Genomic DNA, 19060 nt, shown 5'->3' with positions numbered 1-19060 from the left:
GGATCATAGTGGTTTGGGAAGGGGATAAAAGGGACTGGTTGCACGTAATCAGGTTGCTGGTCAATACACTTGTCTGGCCATTCCATGCCCTAATCTGTGCATTACACTCATTAAACTCAATTTCTAACTTTTCCCCTGGGTGAGGGACTCTCCGTTCTGTGTCCATGGGATACAAGCACAGCAGCTGGAGTGGGACCAGGTGTCAGACAGCTGTGCAGCTGGGGTGCCGCAGTTAGAGAGACCGGAGTGTGTGCGTATGCTGCTCTGTGATCGCTGGTAAGCATCAAGCCAGACTAGCCACTGAGTAGGATAATAAGCTTGGGAGCCACATATTGAAGTGGCCATAGGTCTGGGATGGATCCAGGAGAGACCAGAGAGACTGCACGTGACCTACTGGAGGGACCAGGGGGTCCAAGCCAGAAACTCGGGACAAGGTGGTGTCTGGGGAATGACTAAAAGACCTTTTTTTTGTGTGTGTGTGTGTATTCATGGGGCAGGGGCCAGCTACAGGATAGACTGAGAGTCAAAGGCCAGTTACTGGAGGGATCCACATTCTATACACGTGTAAGTCTGCATATATATTTCCCACTAATAGACCTGTATCCTGATCAGCCAGAAAGGGGAGCAAGATGAAGCCATCAGTGCTGTTTGTGTTTATGAATGCTGAGTTTGTGTTGATCTGTGTGGCTGGCCATGTGTATATGTATGCATGCGATGCATGTGTTGTATACGTGTGTTTGTGCACATGCCTGAGGGGGATATGTGCTCAGCCTCACTGCAGGTTGGTCGCATGGAGCTACAACTACCTTGCCTCTGTTGGGCTGCAGGATTCAGTAACTCCCGATGGCAGCAATGCTTGGTTTGGGCCAAATGGCTCTAATTCTTCCTTTAATGGAGCATGTTACCCTTCATGGGCTGCTACGGCACTGTGCTGTTGATACAAAATTTGGTTGAGTGTCTGAACTCTGAAAGTAACTCAAAATTCTCCAGGAACATCATGTGTGTTACACAGCTCTTCTTTCAGCATGTCCTTGTACAATGACTGTTTCTGACTCTCTGCTGACTGCTCCTCTAAAAATACTTTAATGACTAGAAAATTGCTCATAATCTTTGATTAACATAATTCTTTTGTTGCCACAAATGAATTGATCTTGTGCTAGCAAATTAACTACATCCTAGAAATATTATATTTTACATGGTCCTGGTTCCTCACAGCCTAAGAGTTGATTTCAGTAAAGTGGCTGACATTAAATCAGGTGGTCTTGCTAACACACTGTCTATATGTAGGGAGGTTTCTTGGCCTTTTCTATGTACACTGGGATAACTCAGTTTACAGTAACAAATTACAGTGTTGCATCACGTATAAAAAGAATAAGGCAAAGAATGAGACATCCAACCACCTGCCCAAAACCAGAGGTCTCACAAGCAGCCTGCGCTACTTCTAGAGTTAGCACCAGGTCACCAACACAGTAAAAAACCCCTTGGTCTTCAGTGTTCTTTTCCCAGGGTCTCAGGGGATCCTTCTACTATCTAGTGATGCAGAAGTATGTATTTGCCATATGCTGCACTGCTGGTGAATGTTGTAACGGTTTTTGCTTGTGACTGCCCTATCATTAGAAATGATATGGACCAGGTGCCATCTTTTCATTCAGATCAAGCCTAAACTTGATAACCTATTTTGTGCTATGCAAGAAACCAGTGTTGGTTTTGTCAGCCACAACACACTGTAATTACTTTTAAAGTACACTAATATAAAATTTACCAGAACTGTAAATTTAAAGAGTGCACTGGTATTAACAAATAAACAGTTGACAACTGTGTTGAAAAATTATCTGGCATTAAAATTATAGGAACAACAATGAAGAAAAATTAGAACAGCAAATATAAGACCTTGCAAACGAAGCACTTCAAATGCACCTCTATGCATCTAAGATTAGTTTGTCTGATTTATCCTACATGATAGAAATGTTTTCAGGAGTGAAGATTAATTGTATTACGGTGCTCTTGACATCCTATTTTTCCGATCCATTTGCCAGAGAGATGCTTTTAACTTTTTCATTACAAAGCTTTTACTATTCTAACTTTCACCTGCTGAGTTTAGGCAACTAGCAATAATCTGAAAATGCCTTTCTCATTGAAACTCTCTTTATAATGTTCTCATTGTATTTGAGCACATCTATTTTATGGGAGTGTACATATGCAAAATACAGATGACTAATATGAAAGTTACTTCATGCTTATTTTTAAAAGTATGATCAGGTTGCTTCATTTTCTAAAGCTGGATTTATGTGTAGGTTCCTGATGACTTAACACAGATGTTTTATGTGATGTGAAGGTGGTTGTTTCAAGGGAAAAGGTAATTGTAATTTTGCACACTTTGTGTTAGGGAATTGCAGCAAACCAATGGTTGGCTGAACAAAAGCATCACCTGCCCACCACCTCTGCTGAAGGCATTGCAGGAGGGGATGCGTTCTGTTTACTTGAGACTGAGAACTTGTGAAAGCCCTGACAAATGGTCTTTAACACAAATATTGCTCTAGCTGTCTCCTCGAGAATGATGCACTTCTAAAAAAAATTTAAAGAGCGAAAAAAAAGGCAGTTCATTTCCCTTCTGGGATGTGTAGAATTGTTTTGAAACTGTCTTTGTTGAAATAAAAGGAAGTAATTGCGGGGGGACGGGACACAACATTAAATGTTTTATGAGAGTGAATGTTTTTTGGCAAGGATTTGTATTTGAAAGATATTAATTTTAGGTATCTGAAAAACCAGGGCAACTCCCATATTCACAGGAATCTCTACATCTGAGTATATGAAAACTACTTGAAACAAACATTTAGGAGCTTTCATTCCTTTGGATTGGGTCTTGATTAGGATGATGAACTCTTCTTCCAAGAAGAGTATCTCCTGGGAATATTGAAGTTCCTTTCTCGCTTCAGTCACTTTTTGCTGTCTACTCCTTGAAGGACTTCAGCAGGTTGGAGGGAGCGTGAATGTGGTGTACAACCCCCAGGGCTGCAGTAGCAGGCTTGTGGCAGAAGCAGAGGTAGCCCATCATCCTTCAGGTGGTTGTGGGGGAGCATGAGTGCTCTGACAAGCTGATTTGCTTTGTACACCATGTGGGTTAAGCACACAGCTGCATATGTATAAGGCTGAATGTTATTCCTCACTAGAAATGACGGGATGACTCCTGTATACATGTGCAGTATAAAATTCGGGGAAAATGCTTTGGGATGAAAGGCTGCACATAATGATCAGATATTATTAAAATGTCAGGTAGCTCTGGGCATTGAAGAACTGTCTCCCTGTGGAGCTCATATGAAATTTAAAATCAGAAAACTTCTGTGATTTGCTGAGTGGGTGGCTGAATAGGTTCTATCATTGTGTCTCAGAGTTCTCTCTTCTTCTCCCTCAGATGATGGGAATTCACTCCAATCAAAAGCCAAGTTACAATGCCACTCTGACACTTTTAATTAGGGACACGGGAAGTGGTGTGATTTCTTGCTGCACGTTAACAAAAGGGTTATTGCTACAGCCCAGACCCGCTTCAGGTAGCACGGTCCGTGTCAGAATATACCTCGGACTGCTGTAGCCATTTGCTCCCTGTGGGGTTAGATAGTGGCTGAAACTGCACAGACTGTGATTCAGCCAGCAGAGAGATCTGCACCGTGCTAATGAAACTCTGTTGTCGTCCTCTAATGTGCCGAACGAAGACTGGGGCAGCGAAGAGGGGAACTCAGAGGGACTTGATCTACCAGTGTGTAAGAACTTCTGAAGGCTGAGAAGGCTCTTTGATAACATGGTCCTAAACAGCCAGTTAAAGTCCTGTTATTTTCCAGGTATAGAATTCATGAGGTGGTCATTCCTCATGCCTGCTGTGGTAAATAGGAAAGCTGCTGATCTGAGAATGGTCATAGCTGCTTGAATTTATCATACTCCACATGCCTTAAATTGAAGGAAATGAGAAGAAACGAGTGATGGAAGGGCTACAATAAATCCCTGGAATGGAAAAGGCAGGGAGTAGAAAGAGGCACGGCCACTTCTCACCCCCTGGTCCTGGCCCCACCAGGACAGAAGAACCTGAATACAGACAATAAATGAGTCTCTCTAATCCCTGGAAGGCTCTACGCCTCGCTCCAGTCAGGGTGCAGGGTTTTTGCACCTTCTTCTAACAACATAACACACCCATGATAAGAAACCAAACCCCACATCTCTCTCTCCTTCAGGGGCTATCCTCGTCCTTGCACTGCACCATTACTCTTGCTTGTTCTCTTTAGACAATTAACTGCATTTGTTAAATGAATTAGTCGACCGAATACAATCTTGCAAAAGGGAACAGTTACAACAGAGGGGCTGAAGAATGCATGTAGCTCATGCTTTTCTCAGGAAACACAGCTTTGAACCTTCTCAGGTGGAGGAGAGAAGCAAACCCCAACTTCTGGCATCGCCTGTGAGGGACATAACCCTTGAACTCTCAGGTACGGAAAGGCTGCCAGTACCATCTCCCTACCCTCAAAGGCACCCAGCTGTCATCACCTCACTTTTTGTAGCACCCACCTGCTCCCGTGTGCTCCAGAAACGCCTGCTGCAAGGCCAGAGGACCCCAGCCAAGCCGAGGCAGCTACTCCCTGATTCACATCAGCTTGCTGAGGCTGAGGTTCACAGTTTATGAACCCCAGGAAGCTCAGACAGAAAAGAAACACACGTTTGCAGGCCCTGCACTTGGGTTTTCTGGCCTGTAACTTTAGACCCAAATTGCTTTTATATTAGCCACATAGAGCACATTTTTTATCACAAGCCTGTGTTGTTCTGCAAAGAGCAAGCCTTTTGAAGAGTGGGCTAGCCAGGAAATGGCTGTTTCACTCACAAAGAAGTGAAGCAAAAGCATCAGCAATCACTTGGGATCTCATCAATAAAGGTGACCAACTTTTGTTCCATAGTCCCGAACCACTGCGACGATTTGAGCAGGCCTTGCACTCTTCTAGCTCCCTCTCTTCTCCCTGTTTTCAAGGGCCCTTTTCATCTCACCTGGCTTGATGTGAGGCAGTCACACAGCATGGAGGCTCCCCATCCTATGGCAGGTGTGTACTAACACACACCCTGACATGGGATGTTCACAGCAGGTACCCTTGGGTGCTTCTATTAAAGGTTTCCATAGTGAAGTACAAAAGCTGAACTCTAATGAGTCTGATAGAATTATAGACTTCTCTAAAAATTGAAGGGGGTTAGCTTTTTAAATCTTTGCCTCATTTAAGAGCTGTCTTTACTTGTCTTTGGTAAAGATCATCAGTGATTAACCATACATACTATGTAAAAAGAGAAGACTAGGGTGTAGTTAGGAATAAAATAACTTTCAGTATAGCATGAACTGAGCAACTTAGTACGTGGTTGAAATATTTCACGCTGGGTATACTCCTCCTCAGAGTCAGGGATCATCTGGTAACTGCTTGAAAAGCAGATACAGAGGGGAAAAATTAAAGGAAGAATCAACATCAAATGTCAGATGCTTGGTTGAACTTGAGAAATGCTCTGATAACAGCTTCAAGCATTCAAATGGAAAAATGCATCCCTACTTAATATTATTGATTTCATGTCTGTAAGAGAAACCCACAGAATATTGTGTCCAAGCTGCTAGAGATGCTAACTGGAGGCAGACAAATGAATGAGGTCAAAGTCATTACTTTGTTCAAACAATGAAACTCAAACAGAACAAAAAGCTGGTAAAAAAACTTGTGGTGAAATCAGGTTCACTCTCTGAAATACTTTCATTTTATTATGCCTTGGTGATAATGAAGTAACCCTAAAAGTCTTTTGGTGAAATCCTGGCTTTTTAACCTGATGGGAATTTAATTACTGACTTCAACAGAGTCAGGACTTCACCATGCAATTGCGACCTGGGCATTCAAAATGCTTCTGTGACCATGACCCATCTCTTGCTTTGGTCTGAACTTGGAGGACCGATACTCTTGACTACCATTTTATGGCACTTTTACAAAGGGCAGAAGTTAATCACCAGAGCTATCCTCCATCCTAAGGAAGGCAGATAGCTGTCAAGGGAGAGTGCCAAACTCCTGGAAGAAGATCACTGGGTACTTCTAAAATGAGGCTTGCATAAAAAAATCTCCCTTTCTCCATTAACAATAGAGGGATACCATGGATGTTAACCTTCCCACCCCCAAAATAGGGATATATTTACCAAGGCTATATAACTGTATTTGCATGCAGTGCCCCCACTGAAATCAGCAGTGAGCAAAAGGAGATCTTTGATCAAAACACAGGATTAACCTACATACAAGAGGCTCCACAGAAAGCCACTGAACTTACAAAAACAGTAGAAGAATAAATTGCCTTTATAGAGTTAGCCACAAAACATGTGATTAGCATTTTCAGTTTGCAAAATGTTCTCTACTTGAGCACACCTCCCAAGCAAGACTTTTTTTCACCTTGGGACTAATCAGGTCCCAAAAGTCTGGGAACATCCTGGAAAAGGATTATATCTGAAATTATAATTGGCCATTGGCCATTATTTTCTCTTCAGTTAAGACAGACATGTGAATTAAATATCATTATATACAGCAATGAAGAGGAAATTAAAAGGGGTGTAGATTAGAAGCAAGAAGCAAACTTTTCCTAACTGCAGGGCTGAAGGAAATGAATGCTCAGTGACAGCACCTCTGGCACTCCTGGGTGTTGAAGTGTCTGTTAACACCAGGGCAGGATCCCGGGCTCTGTGTACCACTTGGGCCTGACATTTGCCCTTTCCTGCCACTGAGTATAGCTGGGAAATGTCAACAGCCATAACAAATAATACTGCATGTGCCTGGCAAGCCACTCATGAAACACCCTTATGACTGTTTACAGAGTCTTGTAAGATGGTTTTGCTTTCTGGAAATAACAGATGTACTGGCAATACACTAGAATTTCTGGGTTTGTCCTGCCAGATTTGTGTGTGAACTGCCATGGCAGGGAGGGTAACATTGCAATTGCTCCAGCCTCTTAGTTAACTGTGCTCAATTCTCCTGCAAAAACAGGAGAAAAAAAATGAAGATGGGTCCATTTATAGGTTGGGCGCATTTCAGGAGGGATGTTTTTCTTTTTCCAAAGGTGTCCAGATGCTTGTTTCCCTTTCAGGATGGTCTCACATACTGGAAATGTAGAAGATACACCAGGATAGGTCTAAGTATATATTTACATCTGTATCCGCTTTTGCTAAGAAAAATATTACCAGGTTTTATTTTAAGAAACAATATTTTCTAACGTAAAATATGATGCAGACCAGTGCCATCAGCAGAAAGCCTGAGGACTGCAGAAAATAATCTTTTTAAGATTACAGTATGGGCTTTCTTGATGTGTATGCAGTGTGCCTAAAGTTTCCACTGTCCTTTCCAGGAACCTGATTTTCTGCAGAGTAAGTAACCTAAATATGCCATAGTGTGAAGATTAGACTGTGTGTTCAGTGTATAGACATACGTTGCCATTTTTCCTTACCAACACCTCCCACTACTGCTCTGCATGTAAAGGTATTTCATTTGCTGAATTCAACCTGCCAACTGTAACAAATATGTCCTAATCCCATTATATGCATCACAGTTCACTAACAACCACGTAGGAGACACCAAGCCTTTTTCTCTTTGATCATCCCAGATTCGCACACTGGCCAAGGGCAAGAACCATGAAGTCTGCTGAGAATGGATGTAGAAAGACAACCTGCAAGGCACAACACCTGAGCACTACATATTTGATATAAATGACAATTGTTTAAAAGGTTCCTCAACTTCCATTTTACAAAGTTCATTACTGTAGCAAATGCTTTAACATCCATTCTTTCCCTCTATTTCTCTATTTCCATTTGTGCTGCTATGCCTTCTCCGATTTCATGGTGGCATGATCGTTGAATACATGGCTGCAACTGTGACTCAATAATTGTAGCTGTCTGGTTTCCCTCTTCACCATTAATTTAGGTATTGACTTCTTTTCTTAGGAGTCTAATATTGCTATGAGATCATCATGAGAAGAGCTCATGGCAAAGAGGGGCAGAAAATAGAGTTTCTATCCTATGGAAAATTCAGGCATTTAAACAGTTCCTGCAATTACAAACTGCAACAAAACATTATATTTCAAAAAATTTACCATTACCCAAAGGTTCTGACATATTTTGTTTTAGATATCTGGGAATGATCTACTGAAACTCTCTCTTTACAAAATTGAAAAGTTTAATTTTAATGCTATTTCAACATTTATATTATATTAAAATAAAACTTTCAGTCTTTTCAGTTTTACCCAGTTACACTTGAGCCAGAATGATAAAAGTTGAAATATTTAGGTAATTTTCCTTTAAAACATTTCAATCTTGCAAAACTTCGTTTCATCCACATTTTTGGAGAGGAAGGAAGTTCCTGCAGAAAGTTTCTAAGTAAGTCTTACATTTCTAAATTCCTTTAGGAAATCTGCAACCAGCTGTTGTACAAAGACAAGTTTTTAGGTAGCAAATGTAAGCATTTCAAGATCATGAGCGGATTAATGTCTTTATTTTGGTTTGCAAACAGAATCTTTTGAAGGGGCAATGAGATGCTGTGCAGACAGACTGCAATTGCAGATTTGTTGGAGCTATCAGACAATATTGAATGTCTCCTGTCCAAACACTGAGAGCTATGAGGCACTATCGACTTCACTGCGGAAATAGACCACAATGAATGAGATTCAGGAAAGGATTAAAAAAGAGAGGACAACACTTCCTTATGACAAAGCAGTTCACAAAATTTGAGCCTTCCATTCAGTTTTAAAATAAAACTGATTTCCTGGCTGTGCCATTAGACAACACACTGACTAAAATAGATGTTAAAATATATTAGTGTTCAGACTGTTGCTAATTCTCTTGGCTAGGAGGAAGATATCATATATAATCTGTTTCACTTTTCATGTTTATGACAAAGCGCAACGCTGCACGGTTTGGATGACAAACATAGCAGGAAAGTTTTCCTTTTTTGTCTCTCCCCTTATCCAAATTGCTGTTTTGACTGCAATCATTAAGGGAATAACAGAAGCATTTTTTTGGCAGCAGGTTTTAAAAAACATGATCTTAACAGGTCCTTTAATGATTTTGGACAAAATAATGACTCAATGAATTAATTTAGTCCTCTTGTGCAAATTAACTGTTTTCAAATTATACACGTGTATATGAATCACTTCACTCCGAACTGAAATATGGCCAGACTTGCTCAGCTGCAAGGTGGCAGCCACAGAGACAAGCAGTATAACTTTGTAGCTTGAGCAATCCTGGACAGGACACTAAGGCAAAGCATTTCTCTTGCAGTCGTTTCCATGGTATCTTTAACACCCACATACAGCAAGTAGGACATTGGTTGTTAAAGTCTCATCCAAATAAATCCTACAAAGTAAATTGCGTGGAACCCAATTTATCTACCTCAAAATGAAGTTTGCTGGGATTTGAACCTGTGGCTTCAGGAAAAAAAAACCAGGCACTTCAAACCTGATGTGCAAATCATTCAACAATTCTATCAGCTTTAAGACACAAATAGCAAATTTGAGACCATACACATGCATATATATATATATACATATATAAATCTATACATAGATAGCTTTACCTACATTTGCCTGAGATTCATCATGCCCATTGATTTCTGCTAATTCCTTGGCGCTCTTTAACTGCAAAGAGTAAACAAAAAACAAAGCAGAACAAAACAAGCACATTACTTGAGTATTTCACACAGTTATCTTTGATTTATTTGAAGGAGCATTTTATAAAGCTTCCAATGAGAAAAACAGATGGAGCATATAATTCTAATGAGTTTTTGCTCAAACCATTTTGAAACCAACATACTTAAGGCTTGATAGGTTGGCAAAAAAAAAAAAAAGAAAATAATAAGACTGGGTCATTATTTTTTAAATAATAAGATTAGAAAGTAGTTTCAAGGCATAAAAAGTGTACAGAATTGGCTCTCAAGAATAATAAACGATTTCATTTCCCATTCTTGTTGCTATTAATTTAAACTTTACAATATTTGCAAGTTGCCACTAGCTAAATAGTGTTTTGCTAATGATTACTTTTGAATGATATATTTTAAGCTGTTTAAGATGCCAAAGTGCTACTGTACGTTTCCTTCCTGAGGAAGCATCTAAATAACTGACATGGCTCCTGGGTATGACAGAAAAGGAGGTGAAGAGAAGAACAGCTCTTTTATGTAACCAGTGGCGGGAAGAACTGAGGAGACACTGCCAATTCCAAATATATGATCTGAACCAAAACTTTTTTTTCCTCCTGAATTAGCTTTTTGGGGAAAATCCAGGATTACATTGGGGATTGTAAAAATCATTCCAAAGAGATTTAAAGAATGTCCTAGCTCATGTCTCGAGCCAAAGTGAAATATTCACTCGTTCATCCTGTGATTGAGCAAATACAGAAAGGAGGAGACACCGCAGCTCTCCTGAGCCTCTAAGCCTTGGAGGTCTGTATACTTAAAAGAAGCGCTCAGAACAATTTACTCTTTAGGTCAATCTCTGAAGGGTCATGCTTTTATTCTAACTTAATTCAGAGTAGGTATCTGGGGTGGGGGGAGATGGGGAACAATAAACAGCACTTTCCTCTGCATTCCGTGTTTTTTGCCAAAGAAGCTGGGGTTGATGTAACTGTTGATGATACAGCTGTGATCCTGAACGACAACAGTCCTAAAATCCAGATGAAATGGAACACTATTAGGTTTCGATTAGGTGTCTGACTCAGAAGCGGACTACTACCCTGTGGCAGCTAGGTTACCTCCATCATCTTTTTGCCATGTGGCAGGAACAGCTAAACTGTGTGTGATTCAGTTCCCGGCTTCTCACAGTTTCCAATCTGACAATTAAGGTAAGCGGGCTATGGTCTCTGCGTACCTTATTATGCAGGGCTGTAAACTGCACCAGTTCAGGAACTGCTGCTCAAGCCACTAAACCAGTCCTGATGGAGAAGGAAGCGGGCAGCAATCTCTGATAAAGCAGTACAAAGGGTAGCTGGGGACTGCAAACTCATCAGGTGTCCTGGTTCAATTCACTGATGCTCATCTTTCAATACCCTCAAAAAGTCTGCAATTTATACTGACAGCAGGGTGATGCATTTCCAATGAATGCTACATGTTTTCCCTACACTGAAAAAATAACCATCCTGTAAAACCACCTCACTGTGAAGATGGCTGGTAGGAACGAGCCGAGATGGCTGCTTCCAGCCAAGCACCAAAGTTAGGTATTTCTGCATTGCAGTGCAACCAAAAGAGACCTTTCCTGATTCTGCCAATGCTTCATTATAGGAATTTACCTCATGTGAGCAGTCCTATTGAGTTCAGCTGAATTACTCATCTGAATATGAGGTCAGGAGAGCATGCTCTGGTATGTAAAATTGCTCTGTATGCTAATGCCATGTCCTGAGCGCTCGGGGAGTGCTGTTCATTACTTACGTACCTTTTGCCTTTCCTTTTCCAGGCTGATAAAGTGCCGTCACCCCTCGGTGACTGATGGCTTCTTGGGCAATGCTCCGCACGCGTTCTGCTAGTGACATACCACTCCCCCATCAGCCACATGCGCGTTTGACAGGAGAGTGGGCTCAGCTTCTAGCCTACGTTGGTCTGGTAGGCTTTCACGTCACCTTGGTTTCCCACCATCACCACCCTGGCACTGCTCCAGCAGTTAATCTAACTCTAATGCAGGCAGGATGCTTGAGCCTTTCCATCTCTTTTATTGCATGCCATGCTCTGAAAAGGATGCCAGAGCTCAGGCAAGAAGACGCTAGCATCCATATCTACACTAGGACCACTGCAGTAGGAGGTGGAGGTGAACCGGTGGAGGTAATGGTGGAAAACTTGTGGGAAGAGAATGTGCAGCTGCATTCCCACAGGCTAAAGAGTTAAAGTCCTTTTTTTTCCAATACTGTTTTTTCTAAATTAAAATTTAAATTATATTTTTCTCTCACATCCTAAATAGTAAAATGTTGGCATAGGAACCTCAGAAATACATACAATATCGGAAAAACAGGACTTGCCTTACCACCTAGGCAGGCTCCATCACGGTGGTGAATGTGATGTTACCAGCAAAGAGCATGCTGAGGCAACACACTGAACCAGTGCCAGTAACAACCAAGAGCCCACCTGAAAGGAAAGGCGAAGGGTTGAGGAGTTAGAAGTCTCTGATGTGTCTAATGCCACAGTGGGGTAGGTCTGACTCAAACCAGTGGGCATGAATCTCTCTGACAACCAGTCCTGGCAGCCATGGGCCAGATCTGATCCACAAGCCTTTTGGCTACAGTAATGCAACATGGTACACGAGCAAATGGGACGTATCCCAGCAGGACATCCCAGTCTGGATGCGGTTGGGTTACTGCAACTGGATCAACACGAGATGCTGCTGAGCCAGCAGACATGCTCAGACACAGCTGCATCTCTGTGCAAGCATGCCCATGGTGAGGCAGGGCGGGATCCCTCTGCCAGCTTGAGATGAAAAGGCAGTTTTTAGCAAACGTATCACAAAACCAAGTCATACAATCGAGGCGGGAGCCCAGTGCTATTTATTTTTGAAAGAAATGTTCATATTTACTTGACTCCGCCAGATGATTTTCAATACCAATTGTGGATAAAACACACAGATGAGCTGTGGTGCTTGTAAAGTAAAGCTGTGAGCCTTGGCAAGTGGGGGTCATTACTGCTAGGGCTTCTGCTGTTCTGGCAAGTTTTGGAACTGGTTCAGGTTTGTTGGAGAAGCACACTGGCTGTGTAGCACTCCTTGGGAATTCTGGCTACTTACTGTCTTGGCCTTAGGGCTGTTTCAGAGCTAATTCTCAAGAGAAATGCAGATCCATCCTGCCTTTCTTCCAGCTACTGTTCTTCTGTCTGCCTAGTATGAGCGCACATTTGATTCGCAATTAGTAGGAGTCTGCAGAGATTCAAAAGGCTGCCCTGGTGGTCCCTACTGGGACCCAGCATTGTAAGATCTTTCTGTATGTTTTTACAGCATTTAATTGGTACCAAGATATAAAATAACTTCATGAAATTTCATTATTTCTTTTTTTTTAAAGTATTTTATAACATTATACCTTGAATGCCATGTAAAAATGTAAATGAGATGCAATTAACTCAAGAGATCTAGTGGATTCTGTGTTTATAAAGATTCTGTTGTTACCAAACCCATTCTTCCTCATGATGTTTTGTGTAACAGTCTGGCATCAGCTCTCATTTAGATGGTTATCTTTGCAACTGTAAGTGCTAAGAACATGCGTCTAAACATAAAAGCTTTATTTTTTCCAGAATCTAAATTATTAGTTTCTAGAATATATTTGTCACTAGATATGTTCAAAGGCAAATGTTAGATATGGAACAATGTCACAGCTTTTGTAATGAACATTAAAAATATCTGAAATAAGCATAACTGACTTTTCCCAATATGTACATTAAATGTATAAATCTGTCTACAAACATATTCAGACATACATGCTGAAAACTCTTGAACAAAAGAATCATCATCATTTTGAATCTCTGCCATCTAAGCAATTCAGATCCCACAGTCTTTAAACTGCAAATACTTAACCAAGTCACTAAATGTTTTAGCTCAAAGTTTATATAGAAAGGACTAAAACAAGGTCGCAAAGCAGAGACTGTGTCTGGGCAGCACAGGTTGGGGCTTGTGACTTCAGTGTGTCCAAGCCACGTGGTCTACACAGACAACATGTATTTGTGCACACTGTGCTTGCACACAATGCACTGTTTCATCTCCAGATTTACAGCTTTAGCACCAGATTTTCTTTTTGCTGTGTAACGACCTATCTTACCATGCTTCTAAAACAATACTATCAAATACACTTCTCAGTGTCATAGAACACCCAAGTATCAAAGAAGGTATGCTTATCAGATTTACAGAGGTGTGCTTCTCACTGCTTAAATAATTGCATTGATAACTACTTTTTTTCAATGCCATTATGACAAAGTTTTTTGTATACTCATATCTGCATGAATAACACAGGAGATACCAAGCTCTTTTTCTTCAATACTAGTGTTAAAAGAAAGAGCTGTTTTGTTTTAAATATGTTTGCCTTTCAGGTATAATTAACTATCCCAACATTTTTTTTAATTCAGAGCCAAAACACACATCACTGATACCTATGTAGAATAATGTAAGAGGAAATGTTACTGAAGACACGAAATTCAATATTGGATAGTATAAAATAAGGGTCCCTTTTCACTCCATCTTCTCAAACTCTGTTAGTCTCAGCTGTGTTCACAAATGCTAATCAGAGCAGACATACAAGCCACATAAGGTTATGTCTTGCTCACAGCATATTCTGTGGCCAGACTCCTATGGATTTTGGAGGTGAAGCCATAAGTCCTCTGCCCCCTCAGCATGCCTAAGCTAGCATTTTTCTCCCACCAGAAGCACTCACCTGTTCCTGCAGGACTTTAAGCATCGCTTGTGTATGTGTTTGCTCTTCCTTGGCTTGCTCCAGTTCGGATTTTTTGTTATTTAATTCTTCCTGTATGCTCAGCAATTGCTGCACAAACAAAAGAAGTTTCTGGTTAGCAACGTCTGCATCCAAAGCAGTTTTAAATCCTCAGTTTGCTAAACCCTCATTTCGAACAATGCTTTGCAGCCTGCTCCTGCTTTTATTATTGTTGCATAATCTGCTGTGTCTAAATGGACCAGAGGTAAATCATTTTCATCTGCATCTCCTTCTGCAGCAGTGCTCCACCAGTAATGCATCTGTTAATGTGTGTTAAGCTATTTGTTACATTAAAGTAGAAACTCCTGGTACAGTATATCACCCACAGAGTGACTGTCACATTCATCTGAACCAAAATCTTATTTGTAGAAGTATATGCAGTGGTTTTAATAATACTAGGGTAAACACTATGGTACATAAATAATTTAAAAGCACAGCCCTTTAATATAATTAGTCATTGGCCGACAGCCATTTTCATTCTATGCAAAGCAATATTCTGGAAAGCCTTCACACTGAGTTGCCAAGAAGACAAAAGCATTCCTTTTTTCCCCCTGTGCTGTGATATTTTATTAGATCAGGAAGACTGACGCCCTACAATCAATATATCAGCCAGGAAGACTGCTGATCTGAACTGTCAAAACAAAGAGCTATGACAAAAACCTATTTTTATGAAGAGAATTCTGGGATGTAGGGACATCTTTAAAAGCCCACATCCCCTGGTCTTGGCTAGCTTTAGGTTCTGCCTAGATTTATTGTGACTGTCAAGAGCAGGTCAGTAGATTTAATTAATTCTGAAATGATTATGCATTTTTATATTTATGTGATGAATGTTAGACACCGCTGAAGAGCAAGAGAGGACAAACATGAGATTAAAAAGAGTTTATAGTGCTCTCCTTTAGTGATCAAGAAAGGAAACTCTGATTTGCTGGGGCAACATATTGCTTGTAAGCACACTCCTTTTTAAGGACTACTTGAATGAGGAATTGCTTTACTAACTTGTGTTACTGATGTAACCAGGTATCTAAGCATCTAAAGCTTCGTTTATGCTTGTGCTTAGGACTGGTAACTCTGACTCAATCCGATGTTGCAGGTGTTCAGCATCTTCCTAAGTTACAGAGAGCAATCCTAGAAATAGTCCCTGGGCTTGTTCACTGCACTGGAAGTCCCAGGCATCAAAGGACTTGACAGCAGTATTGTTTTCAGAGCTGCTTGGAAACAGATGATATTTCAGGGACTGATGGAGTTATTGGTAGTGTATTTCTGTTGTAAGTGAACAGCAATATGATGGATTAATTCAGCCACTGAAGTAAAAATACATGTGGGTATATGTCTGATTATATCTCACACACTCTACAGTCCAGCTGGGTTAGGTTTTTGATGGATCTCACCACCTGGACTGCTCCCTGGGAGCCTCCAAGAGACATTCACGTATGTGTATTCACTCTACCACAGCACAAGAGCATTTCAAATCACAAGATTTTGTATGAAATAACAAGGTCTGTTCCACGGAGGCTCTTGCCTGACCAACTTTTGTGTGGGAATGTCTACTTCTGGCATTTTCTGACTGGCGATGGATTGCCACCTCAGGTCTATGTTCATCTTGCCTGTTGGGTACTACTCCCTATATTTTCAGAAGATATACTGCATCTCTGTATACTGTCATATGCCACACACTGATACCCATCCAGGTCCTTAGCAAAGTTATAGCTTTCCAGACATTTCATAACTTTTTAGCCCAGAAGGGACCATTTGGTCACCTCATGTAACCTTCTGTTATTACAGACCATTAAGCTTCACCCAGAATAGCTCTAGCTGATGTCTGCAATTCAGAAAGAAGGAACTCCAATCATCAGAAGAGAAGTCGACTATACAAGACATAAGAAAGATAGCATATGCCCTTCCAAGGGTCACTAGCTGAGACACCTGAGGTTTGGTAAGCAGATGTGTCACCTAACAGGGGCTGGTGAAATGTCCTCTCTTTCCCAGGTGCAACCTGTTTGACCTTACACAGCTGAACATGGCAAGAGTTGTCTTTGTCCCCCATCACAGAGTCTTATCTGAGCAGTTACGTCTCACCAGTGTGGCCAGCCTCTGATGTGTCAAAGGGAGCAGCCAAAATGAACAAAATGATCCTCACACAAAGCCAGGAATGCATCTAGCCAATTATGTACTGGGGGAGGGAAGCCCTTCTTTGCATCTCCAGGCAACAAGGAGAAAACTTCAAGGTTTCAGCTGAAACCTTGGGATTTGATTATTATCATCAAGGCAAGGACGGAGAGGAGGTGCCGTGGCTTTGTATGTTAGGGAGTGTTTTGATTGTATAGAGCTCAATGATTGTGACGACAAGGTTGAGTGCTTATGGGTAAGGATGAGGGGGAAGGCTAACAAGGCAGATATCCTGCTGGGTGTCTGTTATAGACCACCCAACCAGGATGAAGAAGCTGATAAAGCGTTCTACAAGTGACTGGCAGCAATCTCACAGTCGCAAGCCCTTGTTCTTGTGGGGACTTCAACTTACTGGACGTCTGCTGGAAATATAACACAGCAGAGAGGAAACAGTCCTGGAGGTTCCTGGAGTGTGTGGAAGATAACTTCCTGACACAGCTGGTAAGGGAGCCTACCATGGGAGGTGCCCTGCTTGACCTGCTGTTTACAAACAGAGAGGGTCTGGTGGGAGAAGTGATGGTCGGAGGCCATCTTGGGCTTAACGACCATGAAATGATAGAGTTCTCAATTCTTGGCCAAGCAAGGAGGGGGGTCAGCAAAACCACTATGATGGACTTCTGGAGGGCAGACTTTGGCCCGTTCAGGACAATGGTTGAGAGGGTCCCTTGGGAGACAGTCCCGAAGGGCAAAGGGGTCCAGGAAGGCTGGACCTTCTTCAAGAAGGAAATCTTAAAGGCGCAGGAGCAGGCAGTCCCCATGTCCTGTAAGAAGAGCCGGCAGGGAAGATGACCGGCCTGGCTGAACGGGGAGATTTTGCTGGGACTCAGGAAAAAAAGGAGAGTTTATCACCTTTGGAAGAAGGGGCAGGCAACTGAAGAAGAGTACAAGGATCTCGTTAGGTCATGCAGAGAGGGAATTAGAAAGGCAAAAGCCCAGCTAGAGCTCAATCTGGCCACGGTGGTAAGGGATAACAAAAAATGTTTCTATAAATACATTAACAACAAAAAGAGAGCCAAGGAGAATCTCCATCCTTTACTGGATGCGGGAGGGAACATTGTCACCAAGAATGAGGAAAAGGCTGAGGTACTTAATGCCTTCTTTGCCTCAGTCTTTAATAGCCACACCAGGTATCCTCAGGGTATCCATCTCCCTGAGCTGGAAGACAAGGATGGAGAGCAAAAGAAACTCCCCATGATCCAGGAGGAAGCACTTAACGACCTGCTATGCCACCTGGACACTCACAAGCCTATGGGGCCTGATGGCATCCACCCAAGGGTGCTGAGGGAGCTGGCGGAGGAGCTTGCCAAGCCACTCTCCATCATTTATCAACAGTCCTAGTTGACAGGGGAGGTCCCGGATGACTGGAGGCTTGCCAGAGTGACACCCACCTGCAAGAAGGGCCGGAAGGAGGATCCAAGGAACTACAGGCCTGTCAGCCTGACCTCGGTGCCGGGGAAGATTATGGAGAGGTTCATCTTGAGGGTGCTCACAGGGCACGTGCAGGATAACCAAGGGATCAGGCCCAGCCAGCATGAGTTCATGAAAGCAGGTCCTGCTTCACCAACCTGACCTCCTTCTATGACCAGGTGACCCGCCTAGTGGGTGACGGAAAAGCTGTTGTTATTGTCTGCCTGGACTTTAGTAAAGCCTTCGACACTGTTCCCCACAGTATTCTCCTGGAGAAGCTGGTGAATCGTGGCTCAGACAGGTGCACTCTTTGCTGGGTAAAAAACTGGCTGGATGGCCGAGCCCAGAGAGTTGTGGTGAATGGAGTGAAATCCAGCTGGCAGTCGGTCACAAGCGGAGTCCCCCAGGGCTCAGTTTTGGGACCAGTCTTGTTTAATATATTTATCAATGATCTGGATGAGGGGATAGAGTGCACCCTCAGCAAGTTTGCAGACGACACCAAGTTGGGTGGGAGTGTTGATCTGCTGGAGGGTAGGAAGGCTCTGCAGAGGGATCTGGACAGGCTGGATCGATGGGCTGAGGCCAACTGTATGAGGTTCAACAAGGCCAAGTGACGGGTCCTGCACTTAGGTCACAACAACCCCATGCAATGCTACAGGCTTGGGGACGAGTGGCTGGAAAGCTTCCCCGCAGAAAAGGACCTGGGGGTGTTGATCGACAGCCGGCTGAAGATGAGCCAGCAGTGTGCCCAGGTGGCCAAGAAGGCCAATGGCATCCTGGCCTGTATCAGAAATAGTGTGGACAGCAGGAGCAGGGAGGTAATCATGCCTCTGTACTCGGCGCTGGTGAGGCCACACCTCGAATCCTGTGTTCCGCTTTGGGCCCCTCACTACAAGAAGGACATTGAGGTGCTGGAGCGTGTCCAGAGAAGGGCGACGAAGCTGGTGAGGGGTCTGGAACACAAGTCTTATGAGGAGCGGCTGAGGGAACTGGGGTTGTTTAGTCTGGAGAAGA

General features: G+C 42.5%; 1 protein-coding gene across 2 annotated transcripts in view; it reads right to left on the bottom strand.

The window, feature by feature from the left end:
* Window positions 1-19060, bottom strand: part of ENOX1 (ecto-NOX disulfide-thiol exchanger 1) — a 374261-nt gene that overhangs the window by 13872 nt on the left and 341329 nt on the right. For both annotated transcript variants that reach the window (XM_059833157.1, XM_059833238.1), the window contains exons 13-14: window positions 14417-14524; window positions 9610-9666 (exon numbers count right to left, since the gene is read on the bottom strand). In XM_059833157.1, the coding sequence (XP_059689140.1) occupies window positions 9610-9666; window positions 14417-14524 (165 nt within the window). The remainder of the gene's footprint in view (window positions 1-9609; window positions 9667-14416; window positions 14525-19060) is intronic.

This window comes from Gavia stellata, chromosome 1 (genome assembly GCF_030936135.1).
Source record: "Gavia stellata isolate bGavSte3 chromosome 1, bGavSte3.hap2, whole genome shotgun sequence".
Lineage (NCBI taxonomy): Eukaryota > Metazoa > Chordata > Aves > Gaviiformes > Gaviidae > Gavia > Gavia stellata.
The sequence above is the reverse complement of the archived record's forward strand: the minus strand, read 5'-3'. Positions and strand labels throughout refer to the sequence as shown.